Here is an 18,405-nt window from a genome sequence, read left to right as displayed (position 1 = left end):
GTTCCTCAATCACAAGCAAATGCAAATAAAGATGATCCTCCCTCTATCATCCATGAAAAAAATCAGCCAAACTAAACTAAGAATATAATTCCGGTTGCTATTCCTAGTAATCACTCAACCATAGGTTCTAGTGATGATGTTCAGCCATCTACCAGCTGTCAGGCCCATACAGATCATCATCTCTTATCTCCCGGCTACCAAGTCTTGAAGTTATATTCTTTACATCTTTTAGGTAGCACTGATGATGGCTATTTATTAGCCGAAAGCGCTTATGCATAGAAAAATGAATGCAGGTAATGATTTATAGTGTCGAAAGCCTTTGCTAAATTTAAGTACAAATCGGCTTAGTTAACTTCTTGGGTACACGGACATAATATACTGATGCTTGCACGGTTGCCCACTAAAATTTCAGCTTTATCCACTAACTTTTCTTGGATACACTCAAAAATATAATTTGGCACATCATTCGTACCTATAATAAACCTCTTTAACTTGTTACAGTCACCATCATAAGGTTTAACATTACTTAGTTTAGATCAAAAACGATCCCAATTTACTTTGCGTGTTGACATTTCGTCTTTTTTTTATTATAGATAAACCACCAAGTGAACTGCTTAGTTTATCAGTATCTGTCAGTAACGTTTAACTCTTATAAAAATAATAGTTGAGCTTTAATATATTATAAATAATTGATAATGTATATTTATTGAATTTTAAAATTAAAAGCGTTAAATTCGCGTGCTCCTAAAACTATTTACCTCGAAAAATTCATCTATTATCCCAAAGATGCTGGTCATACACTTTTATAAAAGGTAAAAACACAAAATCTACAGCATCACACAAAAATTTCTGTGATGCTGTAGATTTTGTGTTTTTACCTTTTATAAAAGTCCTAAAACTATTCCTATAAATTCCAAAAAAAGAAATGGTTACAGCAAATTCTTCTTCCCGTGATTTCTTGAAGCCTGCCTAAAGCTGTGATGCCAGATGTCGCTGGTTTTTTTGGATTACGCTACCAGTGTTAAAACACTCCTAGAAAGTTTCTTCGAAGCTGTTTTTAGACCAAAATAATATCGACTGTGCCATATTATGTATGTACGTTAAACGACACAAAGATTTTTGAAAAAAAGTAACCTATTCATTTTTAACGACAAGAATGACTAACAAATAAACATGGAGTAATAGGTTATAAACGAAGAATCCAATTTAATCTTAAAACTAAGGGTTTATTTAATAAAAAATATGATAAAAATATGATGACTATGCCATGGAGTCACTACTTCTCACCGTAATATCTTAGTCTCTTACTCTGCCATATATCTACCAAAGGAAAAGTTTATGGTGAAGAGTCAGCGTTTCTCACGCATATAACTAAGATCTAAATTGCATATATAGGGTTTACCATACATTTCTCCAGGGTGAAGTACCATTATGCAAAGCAAAATAATAGATGAAGGGTCCTGTTTACTTCACAATCTTTATTTCATGAATCCCGACGCGTTTCGGTTATTCAGTATCGGTTAAGGGAAAACTATGTAAGTAAATATAAAAGGGTGTTATTAAACTAATAAATTAATTAAAAACATAGTAAAACTTACATTATATTATTACAAAATGTCTATAAAAAGGTTAAAAAACGGCACACACATAAACGTGAAATAAAGATTGTGAAGTAAACAGGACCCTTCGACTATTATTTTGCTTTGCATATATAGGGTTTATTCACCTGTATGCTGGATTTACATAGATCTATCTATATATATTATATAGATCTAGTTTTATTATTGGATTATTCAATTAAAAATTAAACGAAAACAATGCGTTATTTAGATAAAATAAAACAGTTTCTAATTGAGGTAATAATAATAAAATAACATTTAAGAAATTAATATAAACCCCTCTGTCTGGTCATTTTTAATCCGAAAACTTATTAGGATTTCGTTATTTATAAGTGTTGGTCGCATATTAAGCATGTTGAACATCAAGTTTTGTGGATTTTTATTGTTTTATTTGAGCACTGTTGCAGCAGGTAAATATTTTTTTTAGACCTAAAGGTAAAATATTATAATAGAAATCCTACATATGTACAGGATGTTCCATTAAGAAAAACAACTACTTAAGTATATTTTTAAAACATTCAGATTAACGGGATATGAGATATTTGTTGTCTAGATTTGGTTACTTACAGGGTACATTTCACCAAATATTTCTTGCTGATTTTATTTATTTATTAACGGGTTAAGCCCAATACAAATGTAAATAACTAAATACAAACGCAAGTAACAAAAATCACAATTAAACAACAATAAAAAAAAAAAGAAAAAGGATACAAAAATTCATTGATAGTCACTTAGTTTATAAATGAAGGCCAGATAAAGCTGTCCGAAAAGATTTAAAGATTTAAAGAAATCAAGGCTATGTAGCTCATTGCTTAGTTCTATTATTCAAGAAATTAATGAATTTTTGGCATAGTTTGTCCTGTGAAAACGTACATGGAAGGTTTGGATGGAACGTGTATTCCAAGTGAGATATGGACAATCTGTGGTTGAAATGAATAACTTCCTGCTTTTTTTCTAGCTGATATGGTTGTTGCAAGATCAAGTATTGAGCAGAGAATCTTATGAAATTCTTGAATCTTGTAAAACCTGTAATGATTACCTGTAATGAATATACTTGCAAAATTTACGCTGAACTCTTTCCAGTATATGGATATGAAATGTATAGTTTAAGCTTTAGACAGAGGAGATATACCACATCATCGTAATTTACCACCTAACGGTGTTATAAAAAATGAAGTTTTATAAACTTATAAACAGTAAAGGTACAAAAAGTTGTTTAAAAAATAAACAATTTAATCAGTTCACAGAATAATAAAGTTTGAAGTTAAATAATAATAAATTGTATTTTAAAATTCCTCACAAACATCGGCTAATATCGCATTCGCAAGTAATTCGATCCTTTCAATCATGAATATTTTCAGGTGCAGTTTTATAAACTTTGCTTTTTAAATACCCCGAAAGAAAAAAATCTAGCGGTATTAAGTCTGGCGACCGTGCGGGCCATTTAGTTGCACCACGCCTGCTAATCTATATCCCTCGAAACTGTTCATTAAACTCTCACTCTTGAAATGTCAAGGCATAGTGCGGGTGAGCTCTATCTTGTTGGAAATTATTTTCATTTACTAACACAACACCATTTTCATCCACTTGGATTTCCAAAGATTGGACGATTAAAGGATATATAGTATTTTCGAAGAGGTCTAAATAAATTTGTCCAGTTAATTCTCTTCCAAAAAAAATGGCCCGATGATTTCGTTCCCATAAATTCCTGCCCCTATATAGTTTTTTTCAGGTTACTTAGTGTAAAAAATTTAAAGAAAAGAATTTCAAAATAGCATTAGTTATTTTGCCGCTACTAATAGATGCATAAAAAAAAAAAATGTGGTTATCAATGATCTCCCATTAAAGGAGACACTCAGATCCCAGGTCCATCCCTTTGTTGTACGGCTTGCCCAAGATCCGTATGCCTATTCGTCCAGTGGTTTCTTATTGTGGCTCTCCATGTGACAAGCTGAGTTCTTGGCTCAACCACACCTTACTTTATCTCACTTTAAGTTTAAAAGTCCATTTTCTATAAAAAATTCCACTCAACTAGCTCAAGAGTTGAAAGATATCATTCTACCTGATTCATCCTTTCTAGTATCTTTTGAGGTTTCTAACCTCTTCCCTAGCATTCCTCCTGAGGACTGTTTATCTTTAGTTGCAGAGTTACTTATAAAAAAAGTACTGATCTTGAGAAAGTCTATATTGATAACCTTTGCGTTCTGGTTGACTTGATTTTACAACAATTTTTTTTTTCAATTTAACTATATATACTACAAACAAAATCAGGTGTTGCAATAGGTTCTAGCTCTAAAAGAGGGGACATTCTTTTAGCTGAATTGTTCATGTCAGACTGCAAAATATTCATCCGAAAAGATTTAAAATAAAAAATAGTCCCCTCTTTCAACACATCTTCTTTATCAAACGATATGTAGATGATATTTTTGCCATTTTTAAGGGTATTCTCTCTGACCTTCAAAATTTTATCACGTTCTTAAACTCTTTACACTCATGCATTAATTTTACTTTTGAAATTGAAACCAATGAATCTTTAGCATTTTTAGATCTTAAACTAACACGTATAAACAATAAGATCAAATTTTCAATATTCCGAAAGCCTACATCCACTGACAGTACCATCCCTTATAACTCAAATCACCCTAATAGCCAGAAATTCGAAGCTTTCCATTCCCACTTTTCTAGACTTTTCTCGATTCCCCTAGATAAAGCTGACTTCAGCATAGAGTTAAATATTATAAAACAAATAGCTTCCAATAACCACTTTCCTTTAAAATTAATCAATAAAATTTATTTCAAACATTTAAATAAACATCTAAATAAAAATCTGATAATCAAATAATCAGACGATCAAAAATATTATCCAATCCCCTTTTGGGGTACGGTTTCATACCAAATCAAAAATATATTTAATTTACATAACATCAATACTTGCTTTCAAACTAAACATACATTAAGATCTTTTGTTATCTACTGTAAAGACAAAATCCCGCCAGAACAAAAATCAGGAGTCTATCGGATAGGGTGCTCGAGTGAGAACTGCAATGCATTTTATATTGGACAGACCGGTAGAAGGTTTTCTACACGTATCAATGAACAGTGTAGGGAGATTGAGAAGAGCAAGAACCGAAATATTTGCCCTATAAGCATCTATCAAATCTAACTTTGCAAGACATGTTTATACTAACAACCACAGTTTTAATCCAGCTACTGACTTAAAGCTTTTATATTTCTGCCGGAAAAGCAATAAACTTGATCTGTTGAAAATACTCGAAAATAATAAATCTACACAAAACAACCACCATTACTCTATTAATGATCAAGTACATCATTCTTGTACTCACTTCTTCAACCCACTATGTCTTAACTCTTCATAGTCTCTTAATACATTGTTCTTACCCTTTACAATTTCTTTTATATAGTACTTATTCGTTGCTTTCCTTCTTCACAACGTACGAATCATTATCATTATGTTAACCGCGTCATCTAATATGTTCTCCATGAATCTTCTGCTTTCCTCTTGCTTTTACCAAAAAATTGTAGTAACCATCACGTACCATGGTACTTTTAGAACTTCTCCCATAGATGTCACCTGCAGTGCTCGCCAACAACAGAATGTAAATAAATAAAAATAAAAAATTAAAATTAAAAACAATAATAATAAATAGAGGGTTTTTGATATGTAATCAAACCCTGGGGCGTGTGTCTGATACCAATTTTAAACATTTCTAAGTGTACCTTATGATGATGGACACCACTGTGTCCGAAACACATAGGGAATTTTAAGTTAAGTAAATCTTAAATAAATAAGTGGAGGGAGACTGCAGGATTTTCATTTTACCTTAACCTACGACTCCACTGCCAAGTATGGACTATTTCTTCACTTTCTTCACTAAAAAAATATATTTGGACTTAATAAACTGTTTATAACCATCCACTTTTACTGGTAAATTGCTTTAAGTTGCATTAACTTTTTTGGCGAAGTAAGATGGAAAATTGTTTGCCAATTAAAATAATGCGTGACACTATGAGAAAAAAGTTGAGCAGATTGCGATCCCATTACAGCCTTTCTGTTATTGAGAAAAATACTAGGTGGAAGCGTCCCAAAAATTGAAATTTTACATTGTGTGCGCGAATGGCAAAAATGTTGGTAAGCAAGGGGAAGTTTAGTTTCTTTGTATTTTTAGTAAGCAGCATTTTTGTGAATAATTTGTGATTTAAAATCATGTGAAAACCATCTGAGGAATTTCCTACTGCCAATCTTTTTAAATGGTACAAACATATCCAAAATATTATAAAGAATATCATAAAAAACATTTAATATTTCCTCAATGGTTGTGTTGGATAAGAGGTTAGGAGGTACAGATCCAAGATGTTCATTTATGATGGTGAAATATGCTGCTTTGAAGTTACAGTAGTAGCCACACGAACTTAATAAATATACCTGCACTGCCAATTTAATGAAAAGTAAATGACCACTACTAGGGAGCCGTCATTATGCGTGATTGTGTCTTTTCGATGTTGGTCACTCTGACAAATTTCAGTTGTGCCAATTGTAGGGAAACAAAACAATTAAAGTTTTTGAGTGATTATGTTTACAAATACAAAATAGAAAGTTACATTTAGTTAAGAATTTAGGATAGTTGCGTTAGATTTGTGATTTTTCTTGTACTTCTTTAAGAATTTCGTTAAAATTTATGAAAGAAAGTGATCCTCACCTAAAATGAGACAAAGTTGCAATTAACTTGGGATAGATGCATGCACTTTAAAATATTTGTTTTATTATTCTGATAATCTTGAATCTTATAAATCCTAATACCATGAAAATGATGATCTTCATTTAAATTTTTGCTTGTATTTACTTAACAAATCAGTTAAGAACACTTTTATTTTCTTTCTATTTTTACTATTACAATTTTTACTTACCTTCTATGTACAGTGTTTTCACATTAATAGGTACAACCATCTATAAAAATCAATATATAGATGATTTTATTAGGGTTTGTAATTAGCAAGGGTTTATATAGTAAAAATATATTATTCTATCATAAACAACAGGTACAGAAAATTCACAATAATTCGGTTTTGAGAAACAGTGAACCAAATACCCACAGAACACAACTAAGGAGGGCTTAAATGTAGGAATCTGTACCGCTATTCGGCACACACTCGGGTTTTTCGTCGGCTCGTTTCGGTACGGAACAAGCACCTGCGCAAATCGATTTCGAATAAATAATGAAGGATAAAAATTGATAAATAGCATATTTAAATTTTTTATTAATACTTTAATACGGACTTATTGGGGACTTTTCCGTGGGGAAGAATGAAAATGTAACTAAATGTGCGTTAGGTATATATGTTTGTGATGTTTTAAAAGATGGCTACATATTATATATATATACACTATCGGACAAAAGTAGAGAAACTTTTTAAATTTGCGTTTTATTTGAATACTTCAAAACTAATGCAGTTCTACACATAATGAAAATCAACAATAATTGTTAAGACTTAATTTGTATAAAGTAAAATAAATTGTAGAAGAAAATCCTAAGATTTAATTTAATTAAACAAAATATTTATGAGACAAAAGTAGAGAAACTAAATTTTATTCCAAAAGTACAAGTTATTTCTTATTTCTATCTTAGAAAAATTAATAGTAAGTAGAGTATCCCTTATTGGCAATCACCTCGCGGCATCGATTTGGCATGGATTCCAACAGTTTCATAATGGTTTCCTCTCCAATAGAATTCCAGGAATCTTGTAAAACTTTTATAAGATCATTTTTATTACTGATCTGATGTTGCCTTACACGCCGGTCTAGTTCCTCCCAGAGGTTTTCAATCGGGTTAAGATCGGGACTTTGCGCAGGAAAGTCCATAACCCTAATATTTTCCGATAAAAACCAATCTTTGACAACCTTTGATTTATGTTTGGGGTCGTTATCTTGTAGGAATATCCAAGTCAAAGGTAAATTATCCTCAGCAAAGGGTAGCATTACATTTTGTAGGATGTCTAAATACACAAATCGATCCATGATACCCTCAATGATGTGTAATGGTCCTGTACCGAACCCAGAGAAGCAACCCCATACCATGCAGGAGCCACCACCATGCTTTACCGTAGGCTGTGTATATCTTGGATCGAATCTTTTGCCTTGTGGTCGATGTACCCATGAGATTCCATCGGACCCAAACAAATTGAACTTACTTTCATCAGTAAAAAGAACTTTTTTCCAGTCGTTGGTTGTCCAATGCAAATATTTTTGTGCAAAGTTGAGTCGGGCCTTCTGATTCTTCTTGCTAATAAACGGCTTTTTAGCGGCTCTTCTACTAAATAATCCTCCTTTCCTCAGTCGTCTTTGTATGGTCTTAGAACTAACATTAACACCAGGTAATTCAGTTAAAATTTTATTTGCTGATTTGTGAGGATCAGACTGGGCAATTCTTTTTATCATCATTTCCATGTGTTTGGTTGTTTTTCTTGGGCGGCCACTTTTTTTAATGCTTTTTGTTGAATTTCGTGTTTTAAAATTAGAAATTGTCTTGCTAACAACGGACTTATGCAAATTAAGCGTTTTACTAATGTCCACTTGTCGTATACCACTCTTGTGTGCATCAACTATTTTTCTATGAAGGTCTTCAGACAAATATCTTCCGCGAGGCATGTTGATTAAAAAAACTATGCAAAACTATCAACAGAACTCACGTAAAGCGAACTAAATACTAAATTTGGACGATTGATATTTAGGTTTCTCTACTTATGTCCATCCGAAAATATTTGAATTCTTTTATTGTAAACAAACAACTGATAAGAGGCATGTAAAATGCGGTAAAAAAACGCAGTTGTTGAGAACTACAATATTTGTAGTAAATATTTAATTTAAATACATGGTTTCCGTAAATCAAAGAATTTTTAGAAGTTTCTCTACTTTTGTCCGATAGTGTATATAATATTAATATGTATAAGATAATTATTAAAAGTTAAAAAATAAAATAAAATTAAAGATTGTACCAATATAACTCGACAACATGAAGGTACCTAGCATTCAATAACAATAATTATATGGTTTAAAAATGAAATAGAACCATTTTTATTCTTTAAACTAACCAAGTATAAAATTAGCTACATAACAAGTTTTTCTTTCCTGTAATAATAATATAATGAAATAATTTTATTGTATTAAGACAATAAAATGCATTTGCAGCATTTTATTTTGCTTAATTTTATATTAATAGGTAGGTACATTATATCTACTTAAATTTATTAACGAGATTATTTATTTATTTTCATTTATTTTGCGTTTAAAATTATAATGAGGAGAAGATATTAAATTAGAAGATGGAAATTTATAATTAGAAGATAGCTAAATAGTTATACATGCATCACCAATTTTGGACAGACTGTATATTAGAACTCAAAAACTATATAGAGACACTGTGTATAATTATGTATAGGTAATTTTATTGCTTTCATTCTAATATTAGGTATATCAACACAATATTATTAAATATACATAATTGTCAATATAAATGGTCATTTTCTGTATTTCTAGATACAACCAGATCTCCGAAAATCAATTCCTTTATCACATCAATTTCATCTTGACTTGACTTCTGAATTGAATCATCTTGTGACTTCCTTTTTTTCTTGGTAGTATAAAAATTAAGTTGTTTCTCAATATTGGCATTACGAATCAATTCTTCTCCTTTTTGATGAAATTCTTCTATTTGAGAAGTCAACGTAGTCGTCGACTTTATGGCATTTAAGTGTTCCTGAATACATTTATATTGGGTTTCTGTGTACTCATTAGATTGAAGATCCTTTAAAGCTTCTAGTAATGATGATGTGGTACCTTCTTTTAATAAAGTTAAATTTTTGTCATTTGGGAGCGACAGGAATATTTGCCGATAAATTTTGTATTTCTTCAGTTGCATTTAAGGAGACAGCCCGGTTCAAATTTTTATCAAAATTCAGGTTTATGGTATATATGTGGTTACACATAACCGTTTGTATAGTATATTCAGTACATGAGTGTGAATACAAATTTTACAAAAATTACATTTAATGCAACAATACACAAAATAGGAGCAATATCTGTCATAAATGTTTGCGGATTTATGACTCCAACTGATTCTTTTATTTTCTGAAAAAACAGTGTAAAAATAAGGGTCTTTTAATAAACATTAATGCAATGGGAAAACCTTGCTTGAAGTCATCAATTATCAAAACTGTTGTAAGCTCAAAATCATAAGCATTAAGCCCATGGGTGCTGTCTATAGAAATTGCATGATGTCCAAATTTCTTTGCCAGATCCTTTTGTGTCTGATTTATAAAAATTAAACAGAAATCTTCTGGATTTAACCTAGAATCTTGTGGTTTATAAAAAATTATTGGATTATTTTGTCCTGCCTTGCATTTCTCAACCCATATTCGAATACTCTCAGAATCTGTTTGATGGTAACATCCTTCCATAATATTAATTTTAAAAGAGTTTTTCACATTATGAATGTCTTGCAGTGAGAGTAAATCAGTCTTACTTAGTTCAGGGCCTTCAATGTTGTCTCTTACATATTCTAAAATTCTTTTAAAAAATGTGATAATTAAAAATAGCAATAAAAATATTATGTTATCTTCCTTGGAAGGGGTACTCCTAAAAGTAGTTTTGAGGCTATACTCTGCCGATCTGACTCTGGAATCTTCAAATGCTGTATTTCTTTTTCGTGCCCATAATGTTTTTTAAAATAGTTCATAAAACACATTCATCAGTTTCTATATTTCTTTTTACTATAATTTGGCTTGTACATCCATAATTTATTTTGGCAGTACCTTGACTTTTTGATGCTCTTTTGCGATTTGAAGTGATCCTTCCATTAATGCCTATAAATATAAAACAAATTTAAAATAACACCTTTTAAGATGGAAAAATAAGTTACCTGATCGTACACACTCGTAGGTATATATTTCCATATCCTTCACAAGCCTTTTTAGCACCAGTATTTTTAAAATATTGCACTTACAATAGTTTGCATTCATTTTGCAACCATCTTTGAAAGTCTGTAATGAGAAAAATACATACATTTGTATTATTACATTATTAGTACTATTACATTACCTACATATGTTTGGTGTGTTGTTAATGAAAACTGCCTAAACTCTGGTTGATTATGAGTTTTAGAGAGATGATGCCGAAGATCACTGTTAAATTTAAAATATATATTATTACACCCTTCATCTAAGCACTTATATTTTCTAACATTGCTGCCATACTCTATTATAGCAGATGATAATCCATGAATGTTTTTTCTGTGTCGATTTAAACTTGATTGTGTAGAAAAGAATTTCTCACAATGGGGTTCCAAGCACATAATAGGATTTTTAGGCATGATACCTACATTGGGTATTATGTTATACGTGAACTATGTATACAGGGGTATGCAGCCCAGACCAAAGGTTTTATAAAGAGAGATACAAGCTATTATCAAGCGAGTCGCGCGCGCCGCACCGCTACGTACTCTGTCCTGGTCATCCGTCTCTCTGTTTAAAATGTTCGGTCTGGGCTGCACACTGCACACCCCTGTACCTATACCTAGATTTGTAAAATAAATATATATGTTAGTATTGTTAGTTTGCTCAAATCATGTCCATTGATGAATTACGGTGGAAATAAAATTACGAGCTTGTGGACAGGTTTTTTATTCCCAAAGTGTTATAAAAAAATGTATTTTAAAAAAATTTGGGAATAAAAAACCCTGTCCACAAGCTTGTGATTTTCTTTTCACCGTAATAAGTATATTATTCTCGGTATTATTATTCTTGGGAATCTGTCTTAAGTTATAAAAAACTTATTTACAATATCCTACAAAATTGTATAGGATGGATGAAGCTAAAAACTATTAGCAAAATATTAAGGAAATTTTAGTAGGTACCCAATGAGTAGTATAACTTAGCTAGACAGCTTATGAGCTTATAAATTACTCTTTTTAGTTTTCTATGTTCACCGGCAAATTATTGTCCTTTGATAACGTCATTGTGTCTGTTCTTTTCTTAAAACTGGTAATAATGTAAATTTTAATTGTATTTCATTGTTAGATTTGTTAAACATAAACGTCTGTCTTAAACCCTGAAATGTACATATTTGCATGAAAAGTGTTTATTATTATTATTATTGTTATAAATGTGATGCTAGTATTTAAAGTAATTATTTTTTGTATTTATACTGTTTGTATTTAGATTGGGCTTTGCCCGTTGATAAAGAAAATAAAATAAAATAAACTTAACTAATTCCCAAGCCCAAGAATAATAATAGAGATATCTCATACTACTAGGGTCCAAAATTTAAAAGAAATTATATGTATAAGTAGATATGCAAGTCAGACAAGTGCAGAAAAGTAAATATAATGTTGTTGTACTTACATTTTTAATTTATATACCGAGTTAAATACAGTATCAAAGCACAAAATACCTTGATATCCCCCAGGATCAAAGACATACGCCAAACTTATGATACAAAACTGGACAATACTCAGTTATAAATCAGTGCAAAACTGATTTTCGACTAAATAAAGCAGTAATCCAAATTCACCAAATTGAGGTAAAATACGTAAAAAGAATAAAAATGATAAGATTATTATAATCTAACCACTAACCACACTTTTTGGTGAACGAACGGGCGAAAAACAAAAACACCACGGAACTAGCCGAACTTACATACCGAACCGAGGTACGGATTCCTACAATTATGCCCTCCTCACAAATATAGCAAATTCCACAGATGTAAATAGCTCCGCACGGAGCTATTTACCTCTGTGGCATCTCACATCGCACGTGCGGAGCTATTTACATCTGTGGCAAATACCTTTAAATAAAGATGGTGATACATTATTCACGTATTAAATAAGGAAGGAAGATACATTGCCTGTTCCAGACGATATACCCCAGCGTCGTTTACAAATCGCCAAAAACTAGGCAATCCGCTATACAAACACGTCAAACGTCAGCGTCGTCAACTTCATTACAGTTATTCAATTTATTTTTTATTGGCAACACTAAAAATGTTCAGAGTGACCAACATCAAAAGAACACAACTACTATAAAAATGGTCATTTTTGGGTATCGTGGCCATATGCATTAGCAGTCCAGGTATATTTATTAAGTTCGTGAGTAGCCAGTTCCATCTGGATTATTATTGTTGCAGTTACGCAATAATATTTCAAACTGCAATGGAGGATAATTGTTATCATCCATCGGAAACAAGTAGGTACTAGCCAACATCTGGTTTAAAGACACATGACTTTTCGATTGACGCAGGACAACATTAAGAACAACATTGTTTATATTTGGAATGTTATTGAGCTGAAACAAGTTCTACAGCGAAAAAGTTTCGGACATGCGCATGATATTATTAGTTTCAGCTGTTGGTACTAGAGTTGTTGACTGTTGGATAAGTACTAAAGCAAAGATCAACAATAGTTCATGTGGTTTCAGGAAAATTAATCACTCAGAATGCAGATCTCTTCATTGGCCGAGTAATCTCACCTGAGTTGAAACTTTCATATTACCCTAATCGTAAGTTGAGTGGTAGATAAACACATCCTAGAACCATGTATATGCTTTCCTGTTCCTATTTTTACATAGACCTGGTCAATGTTGCCCTGAGATAAGACAGCTTGTTATTGATGTGTGAACTGTGAGTAAAGCGCCTCTAAGACGTTCACCATTACTTGAGGCAATTGTCAGGTCACAGCGATACACATTGAAAAAGTGGAAACCCAGCTTACTATTTATGTAAGAAATTACTATCTATATACTCTACTATATATAGAAACTGTCTTTAATGCCAGTCTTGGACCGAGCAATTATATCAAAACAGGAAGTAAAAACATTGCACTCTAGAGGAATCAGCTTGGTCCTGAAACCACGAACATTCTGATAATATACATTTAGTTTTGACTTTGCTAGTGATGCTGCTTTGAAGGAGCTTGGCCGATAAGATACCCTTTTTGCACAATATGAAACCCTTCATATAAATCATTGTGATGTTATTCTGCCCACAATCCTTGCGTTCGTTTAAATACTTTTGCACAGATTTTTCAAGCTTTTAATTTTCCTTGTTTTGGGGTTAAATAATAATATTAATAATAACTTTTATTTACATCGGTAACAAATATTACATCAGAGCATCAACACATACAGTTTTTCTTAACAAATAATTTACCTAATAAAATGCAAAAAGGAGCTGGAAAGCAATAAAAATTGTTCTTGTCCAGAACCTAATAAAATACTTAATATCTAAAATATTGCATATAGCTGCCGCAAAAGGATTAATCTAGTATAGATTACAAGTATTATCTAGAGTAACTAATACTAACAGCATTAAAGTGATTTTAAACGGAAACATTAGGTAGACAATGAAAATGTAAAACAAACAAAAAGTTCCTATCCGATAATTAAAAATTATTAGTTATAAAGTTCGTTCTATATTGGACTTTGTTTGTTAAATATAGAGGAGTTTTAGTCTGTCAATCTTAGAACTATATATCTTTTGAAGTTTTTGAACCCTAGCTTCATTATTTTGGGTCAGACATGGGCCATATATTACATCGTAGTAATTGAAGAATCTAAGAGCCAAAATGTCTGTTAACTCAATTTTTTGTTTTACTGCTAGTATATATCAATGTGGATTAATGAGTTTTAATGAAAAATAAGCTCTCTTAATCGAAAGATCAACGTGCTCCCTAAATCTTAGTATCGAGCATAAGACCCAAATAGAACAGATAGACCCACTTAGAACAAACCGAAACAGGCATAACATTGCCCTGAATTGTTACATTCATCCTCTTGCTAAGTTCCGACTTATTTTTACCAAAATAAAGCACTGCTGATTTTTTCAGATTTACACTAAATTATGTTTTTTAGAAATCTTTACTAAGCGCTCCAGATCATCTTCAATGGCTTATTTTGCATGTATCCAATCTTGAGGAAAAAATGAATATCTAGTTTGAGTGTCATCGGCGTATTGATCTGATTTACACCTATGTAGGGCCTTAGTGATGTTACACGAAAACAGAATGGGAGATAAAATGGAATCATGTGGAACCCCACTTTAAATTATAGAGTGTTAGGAGTGTCCCGATGATGTTGCAACAAACTAAAATCTTCCATGTAAATAGTTTTCCATCATACGTACTGATCGTTTGGAGAATCCTGTGTATGAAAGGATGGCTCGTAAAAGCTTATGGTTGATGGCATCGAAAGCCTTAGAATAATCTAGAAGGACTAAAGTAGTAGTTTTTTCAGCGTCGTTCTCCCTCAATATGCCATGCGTGATGTTGGCAAGGGCAGAGACGCAGCTATACCCCGGTCTGAATCCTGATTGATGTTCTAATAAAATTTGATAAGCTTGTAAGTATTTCCTTATTTGCATATCCATTATTTTTTCGAGAAATTTGGAGAAGCATGGTAAAATACTTGGTCTTAAGTCATTATATTCATTTAGCGAGTTTATTTTTGGCAAAGGTTATGCTTTTGTACTTTTATCTTCCAGTCTGTAGGGAAAAAGGCCTTCTAGCAAACATGTATTTATAATGTTCGTAATGTAGTATTTTTGGCCAACACATTCTTAAATCAAATTCAAATGCCAAAAATTTTTATGAATACAATTGATTCTTAATTTCGTTTTTTTATTTTGTTGGTAGAAGGATAAAGGATCTTCATGTGTTATTGTTGCAGAACCTGAATATTGCTTAAAGAAGCTCTTAATATCTGTAGGATTATTTAGTTCATTAGGGATTAACTTAGACTTTTTATTTAGAATTATTTATTATATTCAGGTTCTTAAGACGCTTCCAAATTGCGTTTTTGTTAGACCGAGTGCAAAATTCTAAGTAACAATTTTTTTCTTGACCTATTGCGACATTAGTGAGATTTCGCAATTGTTTATAGTAGTTCTAATAAGTTGGGCTTTTAGATGACTTAAACCTCGTATAGGCTCTCTCTTTTAGCTTTATCACTTTCTCTATATTGTCTGTCAGCCACTGTCACTCAGCATCTGTCAGGTGTTTGTTTTTTTATTAGTACTGTTTTTATTGGTACTACTAAATCAAATATTGCCAAAATTGATTGATTTAAAAATCGAATTTCTTCATTCACATGTTTTAAGTAAATAATTAGCTCAAATTGCACGTTATTAATATAGATATTGAAGAATGCTTGATCAATTCTTTTCAAATTTCCAAATTTGATAAAAAAAATATTTTCTTTTATATTTAAATCTAATGAACATTGGGTTAAATGATGATCGGATACATTATTTTCAATTATTTTTACTGTTTTAGTATAGTTGTTTAGATTTTTAGGAATAGCAATCTAGTCTATTAAAGTGCTTGATGTTTCAGTTACTCTAGTTAGGCTATCTATTATTTGCTTTAGATTAAAAGTGTCCAAATTAGTAAGTAATTTTTGCGTATGACTTTTATCAATATCTAAGAAGTTTATGTTAACATCCCCACCGAAAACAACTCGATCACATATTAGTGAAAATTGAGATCAAATTTTAAATAAGGCTTACCTTTAACTTTAAGCTGGTTTGTTTTTGAAGGTGGTAGACAATGGTACAGTGAAAACATCTTGTCGGACTTGCATTGTCTTATTTATTTAATGTAACACGACGTTTCGGTTGGTAAGTATCTCCAACCGTTATCAAGTGTAAACTGACAGCAAACTACTATTCTATAGGCTTATATACTAGATGTGTGCAGCGATGTGAAAGGGGAGGAGAGGGGAGGGAAAGTCATCCGTGAAAAGAGTTGGGGGGGGGGGGACACGCGTCTCTCTAGATCCTACACTGTCCTGAGAGCTTTTTTTAAGCTGGTTTCATATAGCATTCTATATTCTATGTGAAGAGCTCAGAACTATTTTGACATCGGGAGCATTCTTGCTGCTGAATAATATTCTGAAGAAGAGAATAAGCGGATTTCTATATCGTTATTATACTCATTATCGGACTCAGGAACATTAAAGAGCAAAAGATTGTTACCTCTGTTCTGTCGATCATGCAGCTAAGTAAGCAAGTCAACATCTGAAGAGGAGGGTGGCATATTTTTACTAGATTTATTGGATTTGCCTTGTTGCAAGCTAGAGATCTTATTTTTCATGTTGGAAACATCAGCATCCACTGATTCACAAATTAAAACAGGAATGCTTGTGGTTAGGCCATGTAAGGTATTTGCCAGTACGCTGACACAGTTCACAAGGCCCAAGGTCTGCTTCACATTACTTAAACAATTTTTAGAATAGAAGCGAAAGGCTCTCTTGTATAACACTATGCCCCTAATTTTAGTTGGTCCAGGGATGTCACCACAAAATTGGCAAATTACCGTTTTGCAATCGATCTTAAGGGAATCCAAATATCTCACTGTTTTTGTTTTTAGACTCCCTAAGCTTATATATTTTCTTAGAAAACTTTGACTATATTTTCACGAACTAATTGGAATATTCTTAAAAGAGTTTCAGTCAAACAAGAAATATTTTTTACCCAATAATTTGATGTAAGAATCATTCTTCTACTTCAAGAACATCTTTACCTAGAGAAAATTTTATCAACCAAGGTCTCAAAATCACCAAATTCATTAGAGTACCTGTTTGTGTATAACTAAAAATAAATGTAAAAGTAAAAACGTATTTTTAATTGTTTTTTTCACCCCTTAGTAGAATTCTTCTGCTACACTTGCACAGGTTACGATGAAGATAAATGTGTTGACCCCAAGAAAGCCCCTATCTACAACTGCTACGATGAACTAGGAGGGCAGCACAACCCTAATATATACGTCGGATGCTACTCCCTATATATAAACTATTCTGGTAAGTGTACGTACCAACATTAAACCTTTTCTTAACCAACCTTTTCAGGCCTATGGGACCTGGAGAACAATCCTCGTGACCATGAAACTGGAATATACAGAGGATGCGCGATTGTGCCCACATTTATAACAAATTACTGCGCGTGGCATATTGCAGAATTGGGGTTGTATAACATAACGGTAAACGCGTGTGCTTCCTGTAACTCTGATAGGTGTAACGATCACATTTTCGATGAAAAAAATGGATTAATTGTGGAAAATGTTGACGATAGCTCTGGGGCTGTAAGGCAGAAAATGAGTTGGGTGGTGGGATTTTTAATTTTTATATGGTTATTTATGTGTTAAAATTGTGTCCAATTAGTAATATTTTATGGTATAAATGCCTCTCAAAGATTTAAAACTAAAAAAAGGTTTTTCCTTTTATATATTAGCTTGAGAAAGTGCTGTTGAAATAATTGATTTTAAAAGCAAGAGTCACATAATGTATTGAAAACGCCTATTTTATGGCCATACAAAGATATGTGTAAGACATGTTTTTTACTTAATTAAGCCAATAAAATAAACTTACAAAAGTTGGAAAAGAAATCGATCGTTTAATAGTTCAAACTCGGATCATAAAGGACCTAGTAAAGGATTTAAAATAGCATTATATCCTCTATTTAAAGACTTATGAGATCTCTTAAAGACGTTAAGAATGTCTCTATAATAACGTTTTTACTTCACTACCTTTTTATTGTTTGGGAAGAGTGTTAGATCGGATGGATTCACAAGCTAATTAATTTGAAGAAGGTAAGAAAATGTCTGACAAGAAGATAGATTTTTAAAATTTTAAAACAAATATCAGGGATTATAAACGACAAATCGCAAATAACAATTTAGAGATTATGTTCTTATTCAGAAGATCGGCGTTGACTAGCTACACGAATTCT

General features: G+C 31.9%; 1 protein-coding gene and 1 long non-coding RNA gene across 3 annotated transcripts; one reads left to right on the top strand and one right to left on the bottom strand.

Annotated features, from left to right (window-relative positions):
* Positions 1–1,895: 1,895 nt before the first annotated feature.
* LOC126737218 (uncharacterized) lies at positions 1,896–18,059 on the top strand. Of its 2 annotated transcripts, none has more exons than XM_050442004.1 (3): positions 1,896–2,029; positions 17,325–17,477; positions 17,526–18,052. In XM_050442004.1, exons 1-3 carry the CDS (start codon positions 1,972–1,974, stop codon positions 17,819–17,821), a joined length of 507 nt encoding a protein of 168 aa, XP_050297961.1. In that variant the 5' UTR covers positions 1,896–1,971; the 3' UTR covers positions 17,822–18,052. The 2 variants fall into 2 exon arrangements, with proteins under 2 accessions (XP_050297961.1, XP_050297962.1); XM_050442005.1 differs by having other exon boundaries at positions 1,904–2,029; positions 17,328–17,477; positions 17,526–18,059.
* On the bottom strand, positions 9,900–12,121 carry LOC126737222 (uncharacterized). Its single transcript, XR_007660972.1, has 3 exons — positions 12,033–12,121; positions 10,553–10,673; positions 9,900–10,496 (listed from the first exon to the last, which is right to left on the bottom strand). It is a non-coding gene; the product is annotated as an uncharacterized LOC126737222 (long non-coding RNA).
* Positions 18,060–18,405: the final 346 nt, after the last annotated feature.

This window comes from Anthonomus grandis, chromosome 6 (assembly GCF_022605725.1).
Source record: "Anthonomus grandis grandis chromosome 6, icAntGran1.3, whole genome shotgun sequence".
NCBI lineage: Eukaryota > Metazoa > Arthropoda > Insecta > Coleoptera > Curculionidae > Anthonomus > Anthonomus grandis.
This window is presented reverse-complemented; position numbering and strand designations above follow the sequence as displayed.